Below are 24,528 nucleotides of genomic sequence, written 5' to 3' on the forward strand. Positions count from 1 at the left end.
AACCTCGCACGGTCGGGTAGTTCATCAGGCATGCAAGGCTTCGTCCCACTCACTACTTGATCAACAGTTACGATTCGGGGTTGCGAATCAATTATTTTTTTGTTACGTCGCAGTGAGCGTCGCACCAGTGCTGACTGCAGGGTGTCAAGTGAATCATCTGCATACAGTATGTGAGAAGAGATCAATCTTACACGCACGATTTTATTAAGATCAGGATGTCATCAAGCCACTGATGTTACCGCACCTCACCAATGCTTTCTACCCTGTCAGATACTGCTGTAGAATCCAAGATACCTCCACGATCTGCCCCAATCCTACCATCTGTCATAAGTATACAAATCAAGTGTACTTGATGAATAAATGAATCGTTACATACCTAATAACCAATCGACCCAAAATCAGACAAATCAAATGAACGTTAACTATCTCGGTCATCATTTAACACTTCTAACCCATCAACCAATTACGCGTCACCCCTCTATCTCATCTTACACACAACCACATCAGAACATCGACAGACTGCTGCGCACATCTCCTTCATGAATGGAAGATCAAAGACACAAGCCACAGGAGAGCGTCTGTGGCCATGCAACCAAAATTATGACCATATAGTAAACCACTACAATCCCAGCTCCTTCAATGGACGAATAACAAAACTACACGAACTCTCTCCTAAGGCGCTCTCATGGCTAGCAGAGCTCGACACAGGCCTCTAGCTCCTCAGCATATTGCCATACACAAGAATAGAGTAGAATCTAACACAACAACAACCACCATTCACCACTAATTGGCGGTGATGTCACGACAGCGTTTGTGCCAGGCTATGTGCACTTTAAGGCCATGTGAAGTGTCGAAAGCCCGCTGGCAGGAGGTCACAGGGCAGACCCAGGTGCCATGGGTTGACGGACTGAGATGACTGGCAGTCGTACACACAAACACACGTGCACACAGTTCAGAGCACAGTCGCCTTTAACGTGCACTAAGAACAAATATAAAAACTGACACTTACATTCCTCGCCTTCGACCTCTTGTTCTTCACGCCTAGGGGTGGCGGAGGGGTCGCGGGCGTTGCCGGCGTGGACGACGAGGGCGGCGTGGCCATGGTGTCGCTGAGCGGTGGAGTTTCTGGCGGCGTGGGCGTGGGCAGGCGGCGGCCCCGCATCAGGCTGGGTGAGGACGGCAAGGAGGCAAGCGAGTCGCCCTGCCCGCAGTCGTCATGGATGCCCGAGTCCGAGGCCGGCAGGGGCGGCAGTTCGCCGCGCGACGATCGCTGAGATCCCTCGGGGGAGGAACCCGAAGTTGTGGGAGATTCCTTCGCGGGCCAAGAGATTACCCACTCCTGCTTGGAGTCGCTGCCGCCTTGAAAGGAAATGTTTAAACAAAAATAAACCAGACCGCGTCAGACAAATACAGGTACAAGGTGGCCGCAAATTGCAGCTCCACCATTTAACAGTCCTTGTGTTAACTGCAGAGGCAACACCTTGGACAAGTTAGTCGTGCAGCTTAAAAGTACAAGACCCTTTGAGGTCATTAAGTGCCCAATAATTATTCTCAAACATTACGACTGAATCTGCCGGGCCAATTCAAATGCACGAAAAAAAATCTCAAGGGCACTTATAGTTTGTTGAGCATAAAAACAGCTAAATATTCAGAACATAATGGCAGTGTTGCTCCCATTCTGCCAACATGCGAATACGACTCCAATTTTCACACTGTCCCGTGCCTTACCGGTTTTACTTGCCAATGACGACTTTTGTTTTGAAAAAAGAAAATGCACGTCGACATTTATTCGGAAATGATATACACACTGCAATTGTAAGAATTCACATTTCCAAAATTACAACTATAATTTTAGATGCAAGTTTTAACTACATGGTGTCCTTTTACACTGTGCACCTGCATTAACACAATAAAGTGCATGCCCCGTATGTTGTGGGTTTCATTAAAAGTTATACTGGTTAATAGAGATTGAAAATCTTCATGTTGAACATGAACATTTGCTTAGTTTATCTTGCAAAGTTTGCAGCTGTATAATAAACTGGCAACAGAGGAATGTCACAAACAGGCTGATTTTAGAACCAATAAAACTTAGCTGACGTTTATTACATAACAAATCCTTTAATGCTCCTTGCTTCACTTGGCAGGACATTTAACTGGACTCCATCAAAACATTACAAGATAATTCAAAAGCTGCTACGATATAAATGAGTCATCATAAAACATATGCAAACTGCCACAGACAGAAGGTTCTAACATTCCACGTTCTTTTTTGGCGCAAAGCGCCATAAAAGGCAAAGCAAAAGCCAGCATGTGACAAACACACATAGTGGGTGGCTCAAATTACCACACTGGTGGGCATTGCGTAGACAAGTGAGGGCAGCAATCAGCCTGGCGCACTCTTCCATACTGCCTCCGCACGTCTTCACAGTCTCCCGCACTTCTTCCTCTGTCATGGGTAGGAGGCACTCCAGAGAAAGGTCTCCTTCAGACAATAGTTCCTGCAACGAAAGGTCCCCCCCAACAGTGTTTCTCAGATGGCATGCTCAATAATGGGTTTCCTTGCATAGAAACAAAAACATGTTGATGTAAACAAAAATGTTTGACTAATGTAGGATCTATATGCGACTTCATTTCAGGACACTTTACAGGAACCGCATATATTTTAAAGACTAATTACACATGATCAAGAGTGGATTGTAATGTGTTTAAAGGAAACAAGAATGGGCTACCTTTAAAAAAAAATACGTGTGCGCGTTATCAAGTTTTCCAAGTTGCACATGCATACTTTAGTTCGTGTTCCCAGTTCTGTGCTTTCTGGATGTGTTTATCAATGCTGTCGTTTAATGCGGAAGCCAAACGAAACAGGAAAAGTGTACGTGCACACAAACATGTTATACTGTAACAAATATTTCCTGGAAACAATGCCTACCTGCTCTAACAACGGAAGCATCTGTAAACAGCGTAGGACTGCAGATATCAACTGTAGAAATAACCGAATAATCTATTGACTATTGGCGTCAATGACACAATTCAACCATTAGCATGAAACGTTCCATATCATTTGCGTGCTTAATTCCACATTTCGATGCAAGAGGCTCAAACTTGTTGTGAGTGCAGAATATAATCGCTGAGATCACACCACCATCGTAATCATCATTTATCACCATCACAATGCAGCGGTCACCGCGTCATGCTGGGGGAGCTGTGCTTCGATGAGTTTCCTGCAATTTGGCAGCTGGATGCCCTGTGTCCACCATTTTATAATGAATGGCAATTAATCGATAAGAAAAAACATATATGAATAAAAAAGAACCGATTTACCATTTTAGTCAGCAAACCACTTTAGCACGAAAACCATGTTTATATTGCACTGTGCGTCACTGTCAAAATGGGCAAATACTGGCGGCACTCAACCAATGCATTATGCACTTGAAGAATAGTTATACATAAAGCCGTTGCACCAGTGTAAAAGGGGGCTGCTTTAGGAACAACGCAGTGAAGACACATTGAGCAAGGAGATCGTGGTGGCAAGGTTTGATGCAGCAAGATGCACCGTGCCCCACATTCCCCAAAGTTCTGCTTTTCATAGTTGCAGAAGTGTAAATATTTCCCAGCATAAACAAAAATAGCAATTGCAGATTTACCCTGAGAGCGTGTAATTGATTTCTGGAGTCCCACTTTCAACTAGCGGTGTGTTTGAAACCTCTGGGAATCCTGTATTGTGCAACAGCAACCAAAGTATGCTTTCACATTACTTAGCATTCTGCTCATTTCAAGTGTCTTCTTTACTTCTCAATTACACAGCTTCAGTGCCTTATACTTAACAATACATAGCAATGCTTTCAATGTGCATTCTACAATTATTACAGCAAAATCACAGTCGCTAATGTTATATAATTTAAAGGTGGTGTATCTGCAGTTAACCAACTCTCAGACCAAGCAATTGAATGGGTAAATACAACCAAATCTCTAATAGTCTCTCTATACAAGCCACACAAAAGAAGAACACATGGCAAATGACGCGTCGAGTTTATGTTGGGAGCAACTCAGGGCAATGATGCTCCCACGTCTATGCTCCACACCCTTCACCGCAGTGCGAAGAAATATGGGCAAATAACTTCCAAGACCAACGCGGCACGAGGCCCTCATCCAGCAGTGGATTGACCAATGGGCTGTCATATGTATATTTTGCGGTGGCACTGCGTGCTGTGATCCTGGCTGAGTTCAATTCCTAGACATGCCTAAAATCAGTGATGTCTGAACTGGTGTCTTAGCCGCCCCCCGCTTCACCAACACATGGTCAAACAACCCCAATGATTAATACAATATGGGAAGGCCTTCATCCAGCAGTGTACTGACAAAGACTGTTAAGTTATTAAAAATGATTTGATTTGTTATATGATGCATGTTATGGTATTGATTAGAACTAGCTTTGCTCTCGCCACTAAGTGCCTCAGTCTTGCAATAACCACTCGCCTGACACGCATCACTCACTTTACACTGAGCTAATGCTCACCAGACACTAAACATCTCACAGTCCGCAGACGCTCACCACTCAAACACTCAGCGCATTCACCACTCACCTGACACTCACCAGACATTCACTACTCATCATGATTCGCGGGGGTGGTAACATGGTTTAGAAGTAGAAGTGTTCAAGGTTTGAATCCAATGGCTGCGGGTGTACTAACCATACAAAAATACTCACCATCTGCTTTATCACAGGAGAAGTTAGAGATCCCGTGACGTTCATTCACAAGAGTAGACCATTGTGCGATGGCGTCATGGAGCAAATATGCCAAATCACAAACATCACCTACAAATTACTCAATTGGGATTATACATAGAATGATCCCCTACTGGCAGACGTGTGCACAGCTGTCACTGGGGTGCCCGAGACTAGACCACATTGTAAATATCCATCTTACTGGAAGACCACAGATTTTTGGAAATGATTGCTTCATGTTTCTGGCTGCCTTCCAATTTGACTGTGGTTTCCTGTCCGAAGGGGCGCGATGGACCGAATGGACGCCTCTCGTTTTACTCCTTTCCGATGTTCTGATGAGGGGGCCAACACTGGGAAGCATGACATAAACAATTTACATTTCCCACTTCACATCAGCAGTTGCCCAAACAATGCATTATATTGCCCACTTCACAAAAGTGTGGATCACGTGACCTTCAATGATGACAGATCGACACTGGGGAACATTATGATTGGTCAGTGAGGACGGATTGACACCAAGGAATGTTCTGATTGGTCACTGATAATGGCCGCACGGACACTGGATGGACAGTGGCATTTTAATACATACATACTTGTATCAGAGGTTAAATTTGATGCAATGATTTGTCTTTTTTTTTAAGTCTATCCGTTTTGATCATGTTTGTATCATTTATCGTTGCCTTGTTTATACAGGGTTCTTCACTACCTTAGGCTAACTTTAACATGATCATAGAATTATCATAAACTGGAAATGAGACTGATATGCACAAATCTATGCATTTTAATCAATGAATCGATGCATTGTTAGACGCCTAAGTATAGAACTGGATTTGAGCAGCGGCCGAATACCTGGAAGAGTGATCCATGCTCTGCCAACTCCGGACAACTGGACCACGGATAAACAAAGTTCTAGTCTATTGTATTGTATTGTCTTGTTTTTGTGAGCATTTGGCTGCCAAGAACTTACCATATTGTTCATTTTTCATTCCCAAAAGCACGTGATGTGCTCATCACCGAAAACTACCTTCACAATGCCTGCCACGTGCAATTGTGCATTTTAAATATGACCGCAAATGCGATTACAATTAAACCCGATTGTTCACTTAGTTTGTTTCACAAGTGTTTGACACTGCATCACAGTACAACAATGCCTTTATTCATCTTCAGCTTTTAATACATGTATTTGTACTTGAAAACCTCATTGAGTCTCAAGACTTTTTTAGAAGGATCCTGTGAAGTTTTGCACTCACGGGTGATGTTCCTATGTGTTTTCCAATTCAATGATATGTCGGAATTGCTTTGACAATTTGTACCGTGACAGTGGCACGTATGGCCAACTCTTTTTGAATATCACAAGGTTTTTTTTTACGTTCACTGCGAAGCACACAAAGATAACAACACGCAAAAGGCGTGATCACAAACAGCAGGAAGTGATGTAAAATGAGGTTCACAGCACGTATATTTTTTTTACATATACATAGTTCATACACTCACAGTATTAACCAGGGCACACCCTGGGGTTCTAACCGCGAACCTCTGCACCCAGCCAGCAACAGACGTGCTCGCACTCGGCCATGTCACAGCCCCAATCAATGGTAGGCACTCCCTTTACCTGCATGACGTGACCGTGCAGTCCCACAATTCGCAGCCAGTGGTGGAGACTTGGGAACTCCTCCAGCCGAGGGTCTCTTTCTGCGCTGGAGATGCTCTGCTTGCAGCACAGCTGCCGACTGAAGTACTTCACCAGCTTTCCCTGAAAAAGTAACCAACACACATATATACGCAAATACGTCAAAATACAATTGGAACAATGTTGAATGAGTGCGGCAATTATACGAAAGCATTTCACATACATACACCTACTTTTTTAGGAGGCATTTTTGTCTGTGCTGTAATACTGTACCGGGGACAAACAGTTTGAAAATCTTTTTTTTTGGCCTCCCAAAAATAAAATCCGACAAAAACACCATAAATCACAGCGTCCGCTGAGTAAGGGACTTACTCGCTTTCCGTTTCCTGCTAGTTGTTTATTTTAGCCGATTGTTTTCCTGACCGTAAGGAAATGAGCTCAGAGAGATTCTCTGGGGCCTAGAAGCCACTGAATGCATTTTTTCCCAGTGCTGCATAGCACAGCGCTGTCAAATCATCACTGTTAGAAGCCCAAACGCAAATGGGAAAATCAAAAACTGTACAATGATACCAGCAAGTGTCCTTTCAAGGCAATGTCCTTGCATTGAAGTTACACCACAATATATTGTCAGAAGATAGTGGTAACAATTTAAATGTAGGTGTAATTGAATACTTTGTCACATGGAAGAAAAAGGTAACATGAAGTGGACAAAATAAGTAGCTAAAAATACAAGAGTTCCAGGTAACAAAACAATGTTTTGAGCATTTTAAAGTGAGAGAGGCAAAAACCATTACATCATATAAAGCAAAGATACTCACTGAAATATTTTAACTAATACGAAGGTACACATTCACGTTTTTACTCGATGTTAAAAATACTAAATTAAGTTTATAATGTTATTCAAGGACATTTATTTCATGAAACACTACAAAAATTCCAAGCCAAAACGTGAAAATACGTGCACTGATAAACAACAAATTATGTACATGCTGAATTATGAACTAAATTATTTTTCTTTCAGCAGGTAAGGCCCACTGAGCTTTAGAGCTCTTTTTCAGAAGCGACCTGGCCACAAATGATATGTCAGTGAAGTGGCTTATCATGTGGAAATTGAAAGTCGCCAAACAAATACTCTAAACGCATATGGATACTAAATGTGGAGGGAAAAACCGGAGGACTTGGTAAAAAAATCCATGCGACTACGGGGAGAACATGCAAACTTCAAATATGCATAACATATTTAATTTACAACATATACGCTCCAAGATGTTCATAGGTGCTGGCGAAAAGGCCTCTCACTAGAGCAGGGGTCGGCAACATGCGGCTCCTTATGGACTGCTTTGTCACGTAATGTGTGCATGTATGTATTCGCGTGCATTGCGGCTCTTGAAATTTTGAGCTTTGGTAACAGTGGAAGTACCTGAACTTTAACCCACCGTGGAAAAACTGCTAAACAACTAACTGCGCAATACCCATTTATATTGCTAGCAGTATCTGGTGGGCAGTATCTGATACATCAGGTGAACATAAGAGGCTTTTTTAGATCGGTCTGGCTACATCAAGATCTACTTTGAGATGAGGTAAAAAAAAAAGCCTCAGCTCATGTGTCCTCAACACATGACTTTCTAACAGCGCTGCTTAATGAGTAACAAGCTTGTGGTATAGTCACTCCTCCACTTTTGAAAAACTTGCATGCAAAGTCAAACTAAGGAACTGGCAGGGCAGCACATCATAAGGATTATATAGGGGCTTGTTTAGAGGCTTCAATTTCCATGAAGTCAAATTTAATTTGCATTTGAATGGAAAAAAGGATGGGTAAGACCCTTCCCACTTGTTTCCATGAAAACAAGAGATAAAGGTCACATCTATTTTCATCAGCAACACGAGTTGTTTTCCAAGTCCCACCAGAAAGTCAGATCAGTTGCAGTGAATAAAGCATTACTGTTTTAATTACATTCCACCTCTAATGTGGACATGTTGTAAACTGAAATCTTTAATTTACAGACTTTGTAAAAATTATTCGAAAAACAATAAATTGTTCCTACAACAGCTAGGTAGTTGGGTAATTACAAGGTTAGGGTTTGAACGTTTAGGGAAAATTTGTAACATATTGAGTCATAACAATATCTATACAATGAAGACCAATTTGAATAATTGGAACAAATATGCTATTTAATGAAGACTCGTGACATTAACATGTCTATCAAAAAGTGCAGTACTATATGAGGTTCATTTTGTGGTGCCACTGTGCCATGATGATAACTATACTACCCGGTTTTCAGGTCGTGACTTCTATCCTGACCCTGAATATTGGAGTTCGCATGTTCTCCCCGTGGTCACGCGTATTTTTCTCCTGGATCCTTCAGTTTTTCACTCCATATTTAGAAACAGGCTTTAAAGAGTAGTTTGATACTATACATTTCCACATTGTAAGCCACTCTCTTGAGCTATCATTTGTGGCCACATCACTTCTGAAAAAAAGAGCTATACGGATCAGTGAACCTTACCTGGTCAAATAAAAATAGTTAGTTTAGAACCGATTTCATCGCTTCATATCCTAGGTAGATGTTGTGTTGCAGGCAGTCCGTTACGTGTATTTATGTATATATGTATGTTGAACTTCTTTCTGGTAAAGAGCCATATAGCTCAATGGACCTTACCTGGTAAAATACAAATTACAGTAAAACCTTGGATTGCGAACATAATTCGTTCTGGAAACGTGTTTGTAATCCAAAGCACTCGTATATCAGTTGCGATCAAGTGACGCTCGGCAGACAAAGCGTATACGGACTACTCGTATTGCAAGACCTCGTTCGTTTATCAAATTAAAATTTATTTTAAATTTTAGCTCGTCTTGCAAAACACTCGCAGACCAAGTTACTCGCAATCCAAGGTTTTACTGTAGTTCAATTAGTAGTTTGGTCATTTAAAGGCATACGTCAGGTTTGATATATTTTTCTTGGAAGAATCTGGAATGGTTAGGTTGATAATCAGGAGATATATTATGAAACATCAGGTGCTCAAACACATATAATTAATTATTTAAGATTTACAATTATACAACAGTTTGAGCTCCATAAATATAATTATACACACAAACACTTTGCATTTTATTGTAGGGTTTTAATTTGTCAAAACCAGAGGTCGGCAACTAAAATACCAAGAAGAGCCATTTTGTTTCGAATTTGGTACAAAACTCAATATTTCAAGAGCCGCAATGCATGTGAATACATACACACACACATTACGTCACGAAGCAGTCTGTAAAGAGCCACATGCGGATTCGGAGCCGTAGGTTGCCGACCCCTGGTCTAAACCTTCATACGTCTACTGGTGGATGGCACCTTACTGAAACTAGAGAGTCCCAGATTCTAGATTTGAAGCTTTCGTGACTGCAAGGATTCATACTCGTAGGTTTTTTCGGTAAAGTCACGTAGGTAAAAAATAATAATAAAATAATAATAAATGAAACAAACATAGACGTAACTTCAGCCGTGATGATGGGTACAAATTGAGCAATCATTGGAAATATGTTATTAACCATGTAAAAAAGATTTAACTACGCATATTTGTACCATCTTATTTGACAGGCACTAGCCTATTTTACCGAGTTGTTGACATCCCCAGCGTTTAACAGTGCTGCTATTTTGGTTTAGGCAGCCAACATCGGCCGTAACCCCGTGGAGGTTCTTCACTTGTACCTTCCCTTCTAGCCCTGCCCCCCTTCCCTTCTAGCCCCGCCCCCTTCCATTCTAGCCCCGCCCCCAACCCTCCCAGTCCCTGACTGCCACATTTAGATAAGCTCCTCCCCCCTCCCCTTAACCAGTATTTAAGATCTTGTCTCTTGGATTTCTCTTCACTTGATACAGTAAATTTAGCTGTGATGGTCCCACCTGAAGACGGAGACTTGTGTTGCCTCTGAAACGTTGTGATTTAATGTAGTTATTTTCATTTATTATTATATTATTATTATTATTTTTTACCTACGTGACTTTACCGAAAAAAAAAACTAAGAGTATAGTCCCAGACGTTCAACAACATCTCAGATGTTAATCATTTCAAACGCTTCTGTGATGTGCTGCTCTAGCTGTCCAGCAGATTACTCAAAACTCAGTAGAAAAATCCAAGATACTGTACATAAGCAATATGTTACCAGCAGTTCCACCACAGTGCAAACGGTCTAATGAGAATTCATTAATGATGGATGATAATGTTACGAACACGTTGTATAGTCGTGTCCCTCTGTGTATGCTCTCTTAATCTACTGTTTGTTCACAAGCCTGAAATCCTTAGGTGACTTTTAATCCTTGGACAATATGCTACTGCATTTGGATGGAGGCGTTACTGACTGCTTTTGTAGCCATGGCACTCTCCACAGCCACTTTCCATCATGCATGCGTTTACAAATTCCTGTATACAAATTCACAGCTGTCCTACAAACAACCACACAGAGCTGTCCAATACATTAATAATGACTCGCTGTTACAGTATTCGTAAACAAATCTCAGGCCCAACATCTGCGGCAGAGTATGTTTTTCTCAATTAATTGATAAACCACTGACAGTGATGTCCATTCCATGTAATGTGATACCTTCCGACATCTATAAGCCACTTGGTGCCATTCGGCTGTCATCACCTCTAATGGTCAGCCAGAGTGGGAGTCATCGTAAATAAAAGGTCTTTCCGACGTAAAATGATAGGAGTAAAACTTTCATAAACATCCATACTGTTGTTTGTCCCACTCTGACTCTATACAGTAAATTTATTTATACTAAATTACGGCCCTTAATTGATTCACTGGTGAATACTAAACTATTTTATTTTACCAGGTGAGGCTCACTGAGCTATATAGCTCTTTTTCAGAAGCAACCTGGCCACAAAAGATTGCTCAACAAAGTGGCTTATGTGGAAATTTATAGCAGTAAAATACTGTAAACGCATGTTGATTTTAAATGAGGGAAAAATTGCAGGACCCGGGAAAAAAATACACGCGACCACGGGGAGAACATGCAAACTCTAAATATACAGGCATCAAGGGTTGGGATCGAACCCATGACCTCCTGCATACTAGGCGCGGTAATTAACATATCGCCACGGCGGCGCCTCTGCGTTGAAGAGCCTCTCCACACATCTCGTCAGTAATAAGGTTTACTTGAGCATATTTTACCACGCTGAATAGTCCAGGATTGGGTAAGGGAGAAGGCCGTCCAGGGCGAGTTAAATATCACTTGCCACAGATGTAAGCCATGGTCAGGAATCCAACTCGGATTGCTGGGATCATAGCACAATGCACTAACTCTGCGCCCCGTCGCTCCATGCCAAACAGAAAATGTCATTGGACCTCCCTTGCCAGTATCAAAATCGAGAATATTTTTATTGCCAGAAAGGGGTAAAACATATTCTTATATATGTGTAGTAGGTTCAACTGAGTCGCATACGTGCTCTTGGAGGCAACACATGTATTTAACACCAACACACGGGGAAACGGCCCCTTAACAGAATAACAACCTATGGTGGTGACCACCAGGCTAACTACACAAATTACAACGAAACTAGCTACTTCGGACAGGGACCACAGCCTGGTTCCAGGTCCACGTGTTGGAGACTCGGAGAACGTTGTCGAAGGTTTCTTCAGGATGAACAACGCCAGCCCCTCTGGTTGACCCGGCTTATATTCTCTGCGGCGTGGCTGGCTGCGCCCTTGGCCACAACCACCTTCCAGAACCCTCTAGCAGGATCTCGACCCGGACCACGTGACCACCCCTAGCCCCCACTTGAGGCCCCTTTGTAGACTTAACCGGTCACGTGTCCTCTCGGGTCAACCAGAGTGCATGGCCTTCAGTAACCCTTTCCCGACGGCCAGCACTCTCACCCCCGATCCTCTAGGGTTGGCATTGCACGCCGAGCGTGATGCTATCCAGCGCTATCAATCAGCGCTGACCAAGCCCCTCTAGGGCCGGTACGACACCCACATCATAGCGGGGTCCGCAATGTCGTTACATCACATGCCGTGCCTCTCGAGGGCCGGCACTGTACAATGACATCCCGCGATGTCACTACATCACCCCCCCTACGTAGCACTCAGCCGTCCCGGCTGTCAACCTCCCCATTCAACAAACAATTAAAACAAACAAAACCCCTATGTGTGCCTCAACAAATAAATACCCCAACCCACCTTAACAATATATACACTATATGCAAATGTACAGTAACTAACAGGAAAAGGGGACAAGAGTACAGAAAAACAATAGTCAACCAAGGAAGAGAGAGAAAAAATATAAAACGCAGTAAAACGCGAATACTCGGGACCCCCTCCATCAGCAGCATCTCCCACCCTCACCGTGTAACAATACCTGCAAGCACAATAAAGGCTAGGTTAAGACAATAACCAATACGGCCTGCCGAGCGCGACAACCAACTGACAGTGTGGGAGCATGTGTATATGGGGATCACAAAAACCGAAGAGTCTTTGATCGAGTTATTGTGGACAGGTGGGCTCGCTCTCCCTGGAGGTCCTGGGGGGAATCTGCAAATGTCCTGTCGAACCCGGCTCCTCACGAACAGCAGTTGGCCGGGCAGACGGGTCTTCCTCTCCCGAATCCAGTGGAGACGGCGCCGGTGGCGGCTTGGGGGACGTTAAACGCACTGAACCTGAGGACGGGATCACCCTGCTTTAAGGACCTGAATGAATGGTTCCTGGTCATTGGATACCAAATTCAAGGCACCTACAAACATCAACCGACGAATAGCTTTATTTGGGGGGCCCAAAAGGATCCCTCCCGCAGACGCCTCCTGGTCGAGCGGCTTGCGCAATTGTAAGGGAACCAACATTTGAGTGCCAGGGGGAATCTTCACGGTCTTACTCATAAGTGCTTGCACGGTAACGTTGGCCATGTACGATCGAGTGGGAGAAGGCAAATAGGCCATTCGACGGTCCGATGGAAACTCAAGGCACGCAAAACATCAGTCCCGAGCAAACAAGGAATAGCAAGGATTGTTTAAACCAGAACTGGTCCCGACAATTTGATATCTACAATGCATACCTCTACTGTTATTTTCCCAATGATGCCCAATGAGCCGCTGTTTGTGGCAAAGCACGGAGCCCCGACGGGACATAGCGTACGACATATAGGGGTAAGATGTTAAAAATCAACTCAGAAATGACAGTTGCTGACGCACCAGTATCAACGAGCATTCTGATTTCAACCCCATCTATCAATCCGATAACAGCAGATGAACCTGCAGTTGTGGAAACCACTCTATGGGCCAACTGCAACCACTGACCCGGTCGGAGTGGCCAGTCAACCTGAGAAAAGTCCGAACCCTCACGCACCGACGCACGACGGGAATGAAAACCGGCCCAACGAGATGAATGAGGTGGATTAAGGGGCCGAGTGTGTGATGTGCCGCGACTCGCCTTCGGGTGTAGTGGAGTGGAGGACGGTCGGGCGGATGACAGCGCCCCGAGACGTGTCCCGGTAGGCCGCTGTTGTAGCACATGACGAGCCCGCTCCCAGGACGAGAAGATGTCTTCTGCCGTCGTTGTTGCTCATCCCGTCGCACCATGCCGTCCCCTTGCCAGCCTCCGCCTTGGGTCGATGCGCAGGCTTGGACGGGTTCCACGTCTTCGAGTGTATTACGCGCCTCACGAGGCGCGGTACACGCCGCCAACCCCTTATGGCATTGCAAGAGCTGGTGCGCCTGGATGCATCTTGCAACCTTGATAGAAGACAATCTTCTTCGTCGACAACCGGCATGACGACATTGAGGTCCTTAGCCAAAGCTAGCAATCTCTCGAGGACCAGCGAGTCGACTCCGTCGTGGTCCATCTTCGGAAAGGCAGCTTTTGCTAGCGCCAAAAGTGTGCTATGGAAGGCGAGGGGCGTCTCGGCCTCCCCCCTCCTCTACGCAGTGAGCTTATTGCGCACATTTGACGGCAGTTCGTAGATTGTCGCCATTTGGTCAAAGGCTTGATGCAGCATGGCCCTGTCCAATGGCGGGATGGTGAAAAACGCCGCCAAGGTGTCGTCATCAAATCCGACGCCAAGCTATAGCTTGGTTGTTCAGTGCGATGCTCCGCCGACGGCACCTCGCTTCATTTCTCCGGGATCGCGATCCCCGGGGCTATTTGAAGAACTTTGCCTTCGTCGTCCTCGTCGTCCTGGTTCGTTGTCTGCGTCGTGTAAACATAACCTAACGTCGTCTATGTAACTAGTAAAATAACGTTTGGTCACTTCCGACACCAGTTGTAGTAGGTTCAACCGAGTCGCAGACATGCTCTTGGAGGCAACACATTTATTTAACACCAACACACGGGGTAACTGCCCCTTAACAGAATAACAACCTATGGTGGTGACCACCAGGCTAACTACACAAATTACAACGAAACTAGCTACTTCGGACCGGGACCACAGCCTGGTTCCAGGTCCACGTGTTGGAGACTCGGAGAACGTTGTCGAAGGTTTCTCCAGGATGAACAACGCCATCCCCTCTGGTGGACCCGGCTTATATTCTCTGAGGCGTGGCTGGCTCCGCCCTTGGCCACGACCACCTTCCAGAACCCTCTAGCAGGATCTCGACCCGGACCACGTGACCACCCCTAGCCCCCACTTGAGGCCCCTTTGTAGACTTAACCGGTCACATGTCCTCTCGAGTCAACCAGAGTGCATGGCCTTCGGTAACCCCTTCCCTACAGCTAGAACTCTCACACCCGATCCTCTAGGGCTGGCATTGCACGCCGAGCGTGATGCCATCCAGTGCTATCAATCAGCGCTGACCGAGCCCCTCTAGGGCCGGTACTACACCCACATCATAATGGTGTCCGCGATGTCGTTACATCGTACGCCGTGCCTCTCTAGGACCGGCACTGTACAGTGACATCCCGCGATGTCACTACATATGTAATAAATAAGTCACAATGTATTTGGACGTGTCTTAATTTTTTGTAGATTATTCTTCGAGTACCATTTAAATGTGAGTCTGGGCATATTTGGGTTTTTTTCTGCCAATAACGAACTGGGTGTTTTTCTTTATTAATTAAAGTTATTTTGTTTAACCAGGTGAGATCTGAAGAGACGAAGGATTGTCTCATTTGCAAGTGATATGGGTCACCAAAATGACAAAAGAAAAAAAAATGTCGTATTTGGGGGTTAACGTAAGATGCAACGTACAGGAGAAACCCTAATTAGGTCGGATAAGCACTTGTTGTTATTTTCTATGCAAAAAAAAACACGAGCGAAGGGAATGCTCATTGTAAAGACAGCAGCAACTTGCTGCTTGATAGCAACGTTGTCGTGGCAACAATGACGCAATGTTTATTGAAAATATTCTGAAAGGTAGTGGAAGGATTAGAAAAAAACGACTTGTACCTAATACTAACCTTTACTGTATGTTGATTTTAAGTCACACATACCGAACAAAAAAATGAAGGGCTTTAATTTTAACATATTGAGTAGAAAATATGAACTTCAACACGCAGAATATGTATAAACAGTATTTAGAATAATGCAAGCAATGACATGCTACTGAAGCAGTATTTATGAATGTTGTTCGCCTGTATTTCACATTTTGTATTATTGAAACAGCTACCAAACCTAATGTACAATTCATAAATTAGTATGCTACCGGAGCTAACTAAAATGCACAGGGTGTTACGGCTTTGTCATGAGTGGACACTGAATTGCATGTATGTTTGAACCTGCATTTAAATTGTTGCGTGCCACATGCATAACGTGTTTTGAGAATTACGCAGGGAAATACAAAAAATAAACAAAGGTTGAAAGCAGACACCTAATATATAGTACCGTACTCAGGCCAACGTAAACGGACTAAAATAACAATACGGTATATTACCATTAATTGGAAATATTAGGTAAAAATATTCCAACAAAGTTTATTTCCTTATGCTGCCAAGTTCTTCATTTTTTTATTCCTAAATTGATCATATTACCTAAAAGTGTGAAATCTGCACAACCACTGTAACAATTACCAATGTGAGATATTTCAAGTGTCGTTATTTTTACCTTGACGAGACATTAATATAATTGCGACCCAATACAGTACCATGTAAAAACCGTATTCTCCGTTATTGTGCCACATTCTAATACGTGTAATGTGGTCAACATTTGGTCATGCAAGGTTTTCCATGAAGATGTGCCATTAAACTGTGCCATTACATTCAAAACTCCTCATCAATATCAGCCATGGCCAATCCACTGCTTTGCTTGTAGGCATTTGCTAAGCCGCCACCACATGAAGCAGATGATTAGTTCTGGATACAAGTGCATTTGCAAATGTGATTAGTAACTTTCATCCTTACCCAAAGTATCGATGGTTCAATTTCAACGTGCAATTTTATTGAGGGACTGTGTGTTGTCTTTGTGAAGTCTGGGATTGTTTTTGCTGTTGTTTTTTCTGCCTTGCGTAAGCTTGGGAATTGGTGTACTTGTGCAATTGCAACTTATATACTTAAATCTATTTTACGTATTTAATTTGTGATTTGCTTACCTTTGCTATACTTTGGAAACCCTTCGTGTTTTTGTATTGTTTGTCATTGTAAGTTTTTGACTGGCACCCCACTGGACATCTGTGAAAAAGAGCTTCATAGCTCATGGGATTTCTCCAGAATAAATACAAATTCTACATCTGATCCTGACCTCACGCTCCTGCAATGTAACAATAAACTTGGCAACTGGACATGAACTGGCACCACAGTAGTAAGATGTTAAATACCTCGGCTAGTATACAGGTCGTGGGTTCGATTCCAGCCCTGGCGCCTGCATATTTGGAGTTTGCATGTTCTCCCTGTGGGCACGTGTATTTTTCTCCGTGTCCTCGGTTTTCCGTCCACATTTAGAATCAACATGCGATTACAGTATGTGGCTGCTATATATTTCCGCACGATGATATGCCACTTCGTTGAGCTATCATTTGTGGCCAAGTCACTTCTGAAAAAGAGCTGTGTAGCTCAGTGAGCCTTACCTGGTAAATTAAAAAAACAGTTAGTTTAGAGCTGATTTCATTGCTCCATATTCTAGGTAGACGTGGTTTTGTAGGCGGTCCACGACTTGTATGTATATTGAACTTCTTTCACATCACACGTAGCATCGGCCATGCACACAAGATTGTTATTTGCTAGATGTATGTTAACTACCGGTCTGTATTTAACCAGGTAAGAGGAAATCCAAAAAACATCATTCACAATGTGTTCATGGAATTTACCCAAAAGGTTATATACATTAATATTTGTTTTAAATTGTAATATTCCCTTCTGAAATTTGAGCTACAGAATTAGCAACCGAGGGATACATGTTAATTTAATTGACATTACATTAATACAGTACAAGTGAATGTAAAAATAACGAAATCAGCTGATACCCAAACAACCATTGTACTGGAACTAGAAGACAATGGGTTTCATGCACCAGACCTTGGACCAATTGCAATTGTGTAACGTGTAATGAATTGCAACCCACGGTAATTGTAATTTCGGTTAAAGCTGCTTGTAATTACAATTTATGCACTGTAAACTGTACCTGACCACAGATCTACCATGTACCTCATATGAATACTATACAGTACAGTACTGAAATTGCATTGAAGGCGCCCTCTCGTGCTAAGTAGGGTAATTGAAGCCTGCTCTGTCAAGTTCATTGCACACGGCACATTGTTTTACTGCAAACGCTCTTGCGTAATAAACTCAAAAGCAATAACAAATTGCTGCTTTATCGGAGATTGCTACACTGACAGTTGCTTTCAATAGCTTCTACAATTTGCTCTCGACAAAGGGAAAAATGATAATTCCAAAGATAAACCCTTTCCAGCCAGTGGTATTAGCAGCTTGGAAAGACCAGTGCGCACTGTGTACATTCCATAAAGTGTATTTTTCCTACAAAGCAACATTTGCCGAAACATCACCATTGCAGAATTCATGCTTTTGCTGCCTTTATTTTAAACGAGTTATTAAAATTTACTCTCAACGCAACAACCTAACTGCCAGTCGTTCAAGTCAGCTTATTTAGGGTAAAGCTATAAGGAGCTCGTGTTTTCAATGGCGAATTGAATTGGTATAACTTAACTCCTCTTGCAGTAAATTTGTTTTTATGGAATGACAATGAACTAACCATACGATGAAGCAAGTCAGTAGGGTGAGCACAAACTAAGCAAAAACAATGCTTGCTTACAAATAATCTTCAATCACTGGGACGGGGAAAGAAAAAAAAGAGGTCTTGGTCACACTGAAAATACAAAAGTATACTAATCCCAGTTTTTATAGTAGGCCAGTAATAACAATGTCTGAGGACCTTAAATGGAAACGTACTGCATTAAGGTAAATAAAAGCACCGCATTCAAATCCAAGTGATAAAAGCAAAGTGAGAGTACAAATAGTAACACACACGTAATATTCTGTACAGTACAGTGCTATACATTGCATATCTGGACAAATCTGGAAGAAAACATTCGATACTGCATGGCAATATTAATGTGCTTCATAAACAGATTTGCTACATACTGCATTTTAATAAGTAAATGTGTTAACTACTAATTTTACTCGTAATTAATTTCTAATAAATCCTGGAATAAGAGGGACCTGTGACATCAGGAAATATAGGTAAGTATACCAATTGAGAAATTGGATGTATTTCTTTGTTTAAAAACTATGGCACCGTGAGATAAAATTAAAACCTAAAGTGTAGAGGAAGATCTTCACGTAAATGTAAGTAAAACGATTGAAAAGAGTCAATATACTGTATGGACTTGATGTTGACCTCGGATGCTCTACAAGCTCTGATGATCTAATGATATAATATTGAAAAAAATGTTAAATTATGGATTTCAGGCAATACTTAAAGCAGGTATATTTTTGAACCGATAGAATTTCCTAATTTCAAGCCTGCTTGGTGTCCATTGTAGACCATTAATTGCCAGTATGTGTGCTACTTTGAAAATCGTAAATTTCTTCTCATCAGCATCTTTTCCTCTTAAATGAGTATCAATTTAATTAATACATTCGTGATGGCCAAAATATGAAGCTATTCACCTATGTGAATTACAATAGTATAATTGCCCTTGCCAACATAATATATATCATTAAATGTTATTTGGCTTTTGAGCTCCTGTATCTTAATATTTCAATAAAGCATAGTATACAATACAAGTGGGTATTGTACTAAAAATGGTGCCGATGGGTCGTGTTAAACCGATATTGTACGCAACCATTTGCAATAAATTGTGCAATGTGCTTTGCCAGTGTACTATTTTACTCTGTACACTACTACACTGCATTTCCCTTTAGGAAAGGGCCTTGGTGCATTGTCTGGAAAAAGAGAGATTCCTGAGATAAAATGATGCATTCAAATTGAAAAATTGCACATACTGTCCTGAAGAAAACTTACCGATGAAAGGCCCATTTATTGCACAAGGGCATGCTTTGCATTGTAAATTTCTAACTAAAATTAGTTAAATGCTACACATTCATAAAACTGCACAAACTCTTCGCTTGTATGTCCTTAGCCTAATGGAATTACACGATTTTAGCAGGAGGGGTCTGCATGGAATTTTTGACCAATTCCCCACTGAGTATCAGAGAAATACAGAGTACCCAGAAAAGCAATGTTTACAATGGGAAAACACCTAAAAATCCCAATCGACATTCAACCCACTGTGATGCCATCCACTGGTTTACCTGCAGGCCTGCAGGTGAGTATCTGCCAAATTATGTTTGTACGATTCACCAACCCTGGCTCCAAAGTAATAGGTAAGCACTACCATGCTTGGCAGGTGGATACCCATTGCGATTCATAAGATGATGGAAGCCTGGTTGATAGCTCCATGAAGAGGAGAAAGTTTTGATTCAAATCGAGAAAATTAGTTGGGTAAAGAAAGCATAAGGGGGAAGGTCTAGACGAGGTTACAGAGGAGAAATGTCCCATGTGATTAATCCAGAAAAAGCTAAATGTGTGGATTGGACACATTCTCAGAGGTGGAAGCTTGACAGACGAAGTTCTGGAAAGATGTTGAGGCCAATATCATGAGACCTCCTTTTCCATTATTAAATTATAATAGGTTTTTTTCCCCCTTTCTGGCAATAAAACAGGTGTTAAGATATTCAAACACCAAATTGAAACCTTTGCAAGGAATCATGTCTGCATTAACCACATATATGTGTGGTGACAATGCACATATTGTCAAAGCATGTTTTTTTTGTTTGCATTTTCACCACGTGTATATGTGGTTAATGCAGACATGATTCCTTGCAAAGGTTTCAGTTTGGTGTTTAAAACATCTTAACACCTGTTTTATTGCCAGAAAGGGGAAAACCCCTATTATAATGTTGAGGCCAAGTAGATTAAAACTAAAATGCTGCTTGACGACTTCATTTTTACATCGAGTAAAATGAAGGCTGCTCAAGATCGTACAGAATAGAAATAGTTCGAGCTAAAGACCTGCCATTGGGCACTAGACTAAAGAAGAACACGTGTCCCTCGATCCATTGGTTACACCAAGATGGACTGACCCAGCATGCCTAAATAAAATTCTGCCAACATGTCAATTGAACCCGGCGTGTTTATTAGAATGTTGAAAAAATAATAATTTCTCAACTTAATTTGTAACGTGCACTCTCTTTATCGAATACAGTACTGTTCATCTTCATGTATTAGACTCGATTCCTTATGTTGGCGTGATGTATGAAATAAAAAAATAATCTGCGTTAAACGAACAATGGGGTCAACGGTGGGAATTTGAGTGGGAGAACAGTGGATGTGCCCGTATATCTACAGATACAAGGTCGACCGCCGCATGAACAACACTGTCTGGTGGTGGGACTCACCATGATTTCTGGCAAAAAACTGCTGCCAGGCCAAAGCCAGGTTGACACAAAGGCCTACACAACTTTTGGGGAGTCTTATTAGCACCTGCTAAGGCATTGATGACAAAAAAAGCTGGTGGCATGTCCATCCATCGCACAAATCCACCCACCTCCATTCCCCCAGTGACTGATTTATATGACCACACACTGCAGAAGGAACTCATTTATGTTTGAGTTGACCTTGGGGAGGCCCATTGGGAGGCTAGAAAAGGCAATTTGGCACCTGGTTATGAATGTTCAGTCGTTTGCCAACGTATACCTCCGTGTTTAAAGGGTTAGCATGTTACACATGTTACACAGTGGCGAGTTCAGGTAGTACATCTGCCAAGTCACCTTCGCCTACCAACAATAATGATCTCGCCTTAACGCCCGTGTCTGCAGCATAACCCCCACAGGTGTTAGGTTGCTTTCACAATTCCAACGTGCCACCATTTCCAAGTGCACCTAGACTGTCACAAAAAACAACAACATAGTAGGGAACGTCACGTCCACCAAACCAAATCACGTCCGCTGTTCCAGATTTCTTCACATGACCAGATATCAAACGCATCCCGAGGTGGGGCCACCCAGACCCCCAGAGGAATCGAAGCAAGGTGCCAGGGTACGGGCACACACCAGCGCTAAGGAAGACGACACAATCACAATCGAAAACAAGCAGGTGGCACGTCAACAGCAAGCGATCTGTGCCTGCCTCGCTGCACCACCATCTCCAAAGGTCCATGGGACCCCGAGACTTTGAGAAGACGGCTGTCAAAACGCACCCTTGCTGCTGCTGCTGCTCCAACGACGTGCACACAAGAACGACAGCAACATCAACAACGACGAGACTTTACCGATAGAACCAACAAAGAATAAACACGGAGGACGACGACGACACCGACCGGACTCGACTGACCTCCAGGGTCCGCATCTCCTTCTGCGTGAGGTCGTTGCTGGTGGCACACTTGGTCCTCAAACCCTCGAGGCTGGCGAGGCTGATCTCAATCATGTTCTGCAGCAGCTCGCATTGCTCCAAGGCGGCTGCTGCTGCTGCTGCGATGCCTCCTCCTACTCCTTCCATTGCGCTACGGGTCTAACCTATTCTTCCTGCTCCTTGCTTCTCTTATCCTCGTCGTCTTCACCGGTGACGACGAGCGCTCGGTCGGTCGGTCGGTCGCGGTGTTAGATAGGGAGCAAGGCAGGGAGATTGATAAAGACCACCCCACCGCTACAAAACCATGCAAATCGCTGCTCTCTCTCTCTCTCACACTGTATTTGTATCGAGAAAAAAACCGGAGGAAAAATGAGAGAATAAAACAAATTGCAATTTGCTAAATGTTTTTTTTGGGGATTTCCACTAAACCGAATTGGTGGTGATTCGTGTAACCACGTTGGTGAAATCTATTTTTCGTTTGCTGTTATATATTTCTACCAGGCTAGCCGCAATAACAATAGACAACAATGAGAATTGCAAATGGATTATAAATAGCAGTCACCACGTCAGAGGTGGAAAATAAAAAATAAAGTATATGATTGAAACGAGATTTTGTATTGGTGGGGAATAGATAACAAAATTTGTAACAATATGAATTATTATTACTAAATTTATGGGCTATATTGTATATACCATAAATTAGATCCAGGTAATTATATTTAATGTATACTATGACTGTTTACTGTAATGAGTATATCCATGATTGCATTTTAAATAGAGCTATTATGTATTAAGAATAGAATTACCAATATATCACTATTTAAAATTTTCACGACTGCCACTCTATTCGGAATGTTATTAGTACCTGTATTAAAAATTTGCAATACTATGTGTATTACGTACTAATTAATTTACTGTTTATTTTATCATTGATTTCGCTGTATTATAATAAAAAAACTACAATATTTTACTGCATTTTATATCGGCAGCCCTCCCGTAAAAAATACAGCTATCATTTAGTCAAATAAAATAAGTTAATTCGTCACAATTAGTGGTACTGATCCCTCGTTAATTTAACACTTTAATTGTAATCAGCACATTATCATTATTAGCGCATTAATCCCTACAATAGCCCCTGCACTGTATTACCACCATCACAATATTTACCAATACCACTGCACTAGCATCACCACCACCACCAAACCACCGTTGCTATTGTTGCTGCTCCCTATTTATTTTTTCTTACTCCCCTAGCTGCCGCTGCTGTATTCTTGTTTCTATTGTTGTTATTATTATTGGTATTAGCGACCGTGCCCTCCGTCGCTCAGAAGACGCATGCTCGCTGCTCCAGTCGGGCACTCGGTCGCATGCAGCTCGGCCGGGCTGCAGCCACAGCCGCGGGCCGCTGACATGGCCGAGTGGCAGCAGCAGCAGCGGCACCCGCAGCAGCAGCAGCAGTAGCCGCACGCCCCGCCCACTCAGCAGCCACAGCAACAGGAGCCGCACCCCCCCCCAACCCCCCCCCCCTAAACTCTCTCCCCACCCAACTCCCCCCCCCACCCCCAAATATCTCCCTCCCACCAACCCCCCCCCCACCACCACCAACTCCCCCCCCCCACTCCTAACTCCTCCGTCCACACCTTAGCTCCGCCCACGTATCTAACAGGCGCGAAACGCCCCGCCCCCTATCACCCCCCCCCCCTCCTCTTTAGCTCTGCCCACGTGCCCAGCAGCAGCAGCCTCAGCCTGGCTAGCTCCACCCCCACCAAGCAGTCGCATCCCCCCCACCCACCCTCAATGCCCCCACTCCGGTCAAACCCGGTTTCATACTTCCTAGTGCGCATTGGTGTGTGTTTGGGAGGGGGGGCAAAATGGGGGGGGGGCAAAATGGGGGGGGGGTGCGTTGGAAGCGGGTGGGCGGAGAGGAAGGCGGGGTAGTAGAGGCGTGGCGTCAGCATCAGGCATTTGGACCAATCGGATCGCGCGCTGTTGGCTCGCGCGCTGAGCTGGTGGGAGTGAGCGGGCACGCACGTGACCGCGGGGGCGCTGTGACGTACACGCCCCTCCCCCTCAACCCACACCGCCCCCCTCCCAATCCACCCCCTCCCCCTTCCCAACCCACCCCCCCAGCCGCTTATCCGCTCTGCGAAATCTACCGCATGCGAGATCTCGCGAGGTTTCAAAGCCGGCTTTGCGCATTGGTCTCGCTGTTGTGTTCTCGCGAGACTTGGGCAAGGTCCCGCCTTGTGGCCGCTTTGTGTGCGAAATGAAAATAAAATAAAACTCAATACCCAGGGCACGACGCTCCGTCATCATGTGGACATGCGTTGTGCCCTTTCTCACTCGAGATGCGTTGTCCACCCCAATGCAGGATGCGTTCCTTTTAACGG

At 43.5% G+C, this 24,528-nt stretch overlaps 1 protein-coding gene across 2 annotated transcripts in view; it reads right to left on the reverse strand.

The window, feature by feature from the left end:
• LOC144719467 (kinase suppressor of Ras 2-like) overlaps positions 1–23,570 on the reverse strand; it is a 51,045-nt gene extending 27,475 nt beyond the window's left edge. For both annotated transcript variants that reach the window (XM_078595406.1, XM_078595405.1), the window contains exons 1-4: positions 22,121–23,570; positions 6,339–6,479; positions 2,345–2,498; positions 1,010–1,359 (exon numbers count right to left, since the gene is read on the reverse strand). In XM_078595406.1, coding sequence (XP_078451532.1) covers positions 1,010–1,359; positions 2,345–2,498; positions 6,339–6,479; positions 22,121–22,285 — 810 coding nt within the window. In that variant the 5' untranslated portion in view covers positions 22,286–23,570. The remainder of the gene's footprint in view (positions 1–1,009; positions 1,360–2,344; positions 2,499–6,338; positions 6,480–22,120) is intronic.
• Between the last annotated feature and the right edge of the window lie 958 nt (positions 23,571–24,528).

This window comes from Lampetra planeri, chromosome 6, assembly GCF_965212315.1.
Source record: "Lampetra planeri chromosome 6, kcLamPlan1.2.h2, whole genome shotgun sequence".
In the NCBI taxonomy this organism is placed as follows: Eukaryota; Metazoa; Chordata; class Hyperoartia; order Petromyzontiformes; family Petromyzontidae; genus Lampetra; species Lampetra planeri.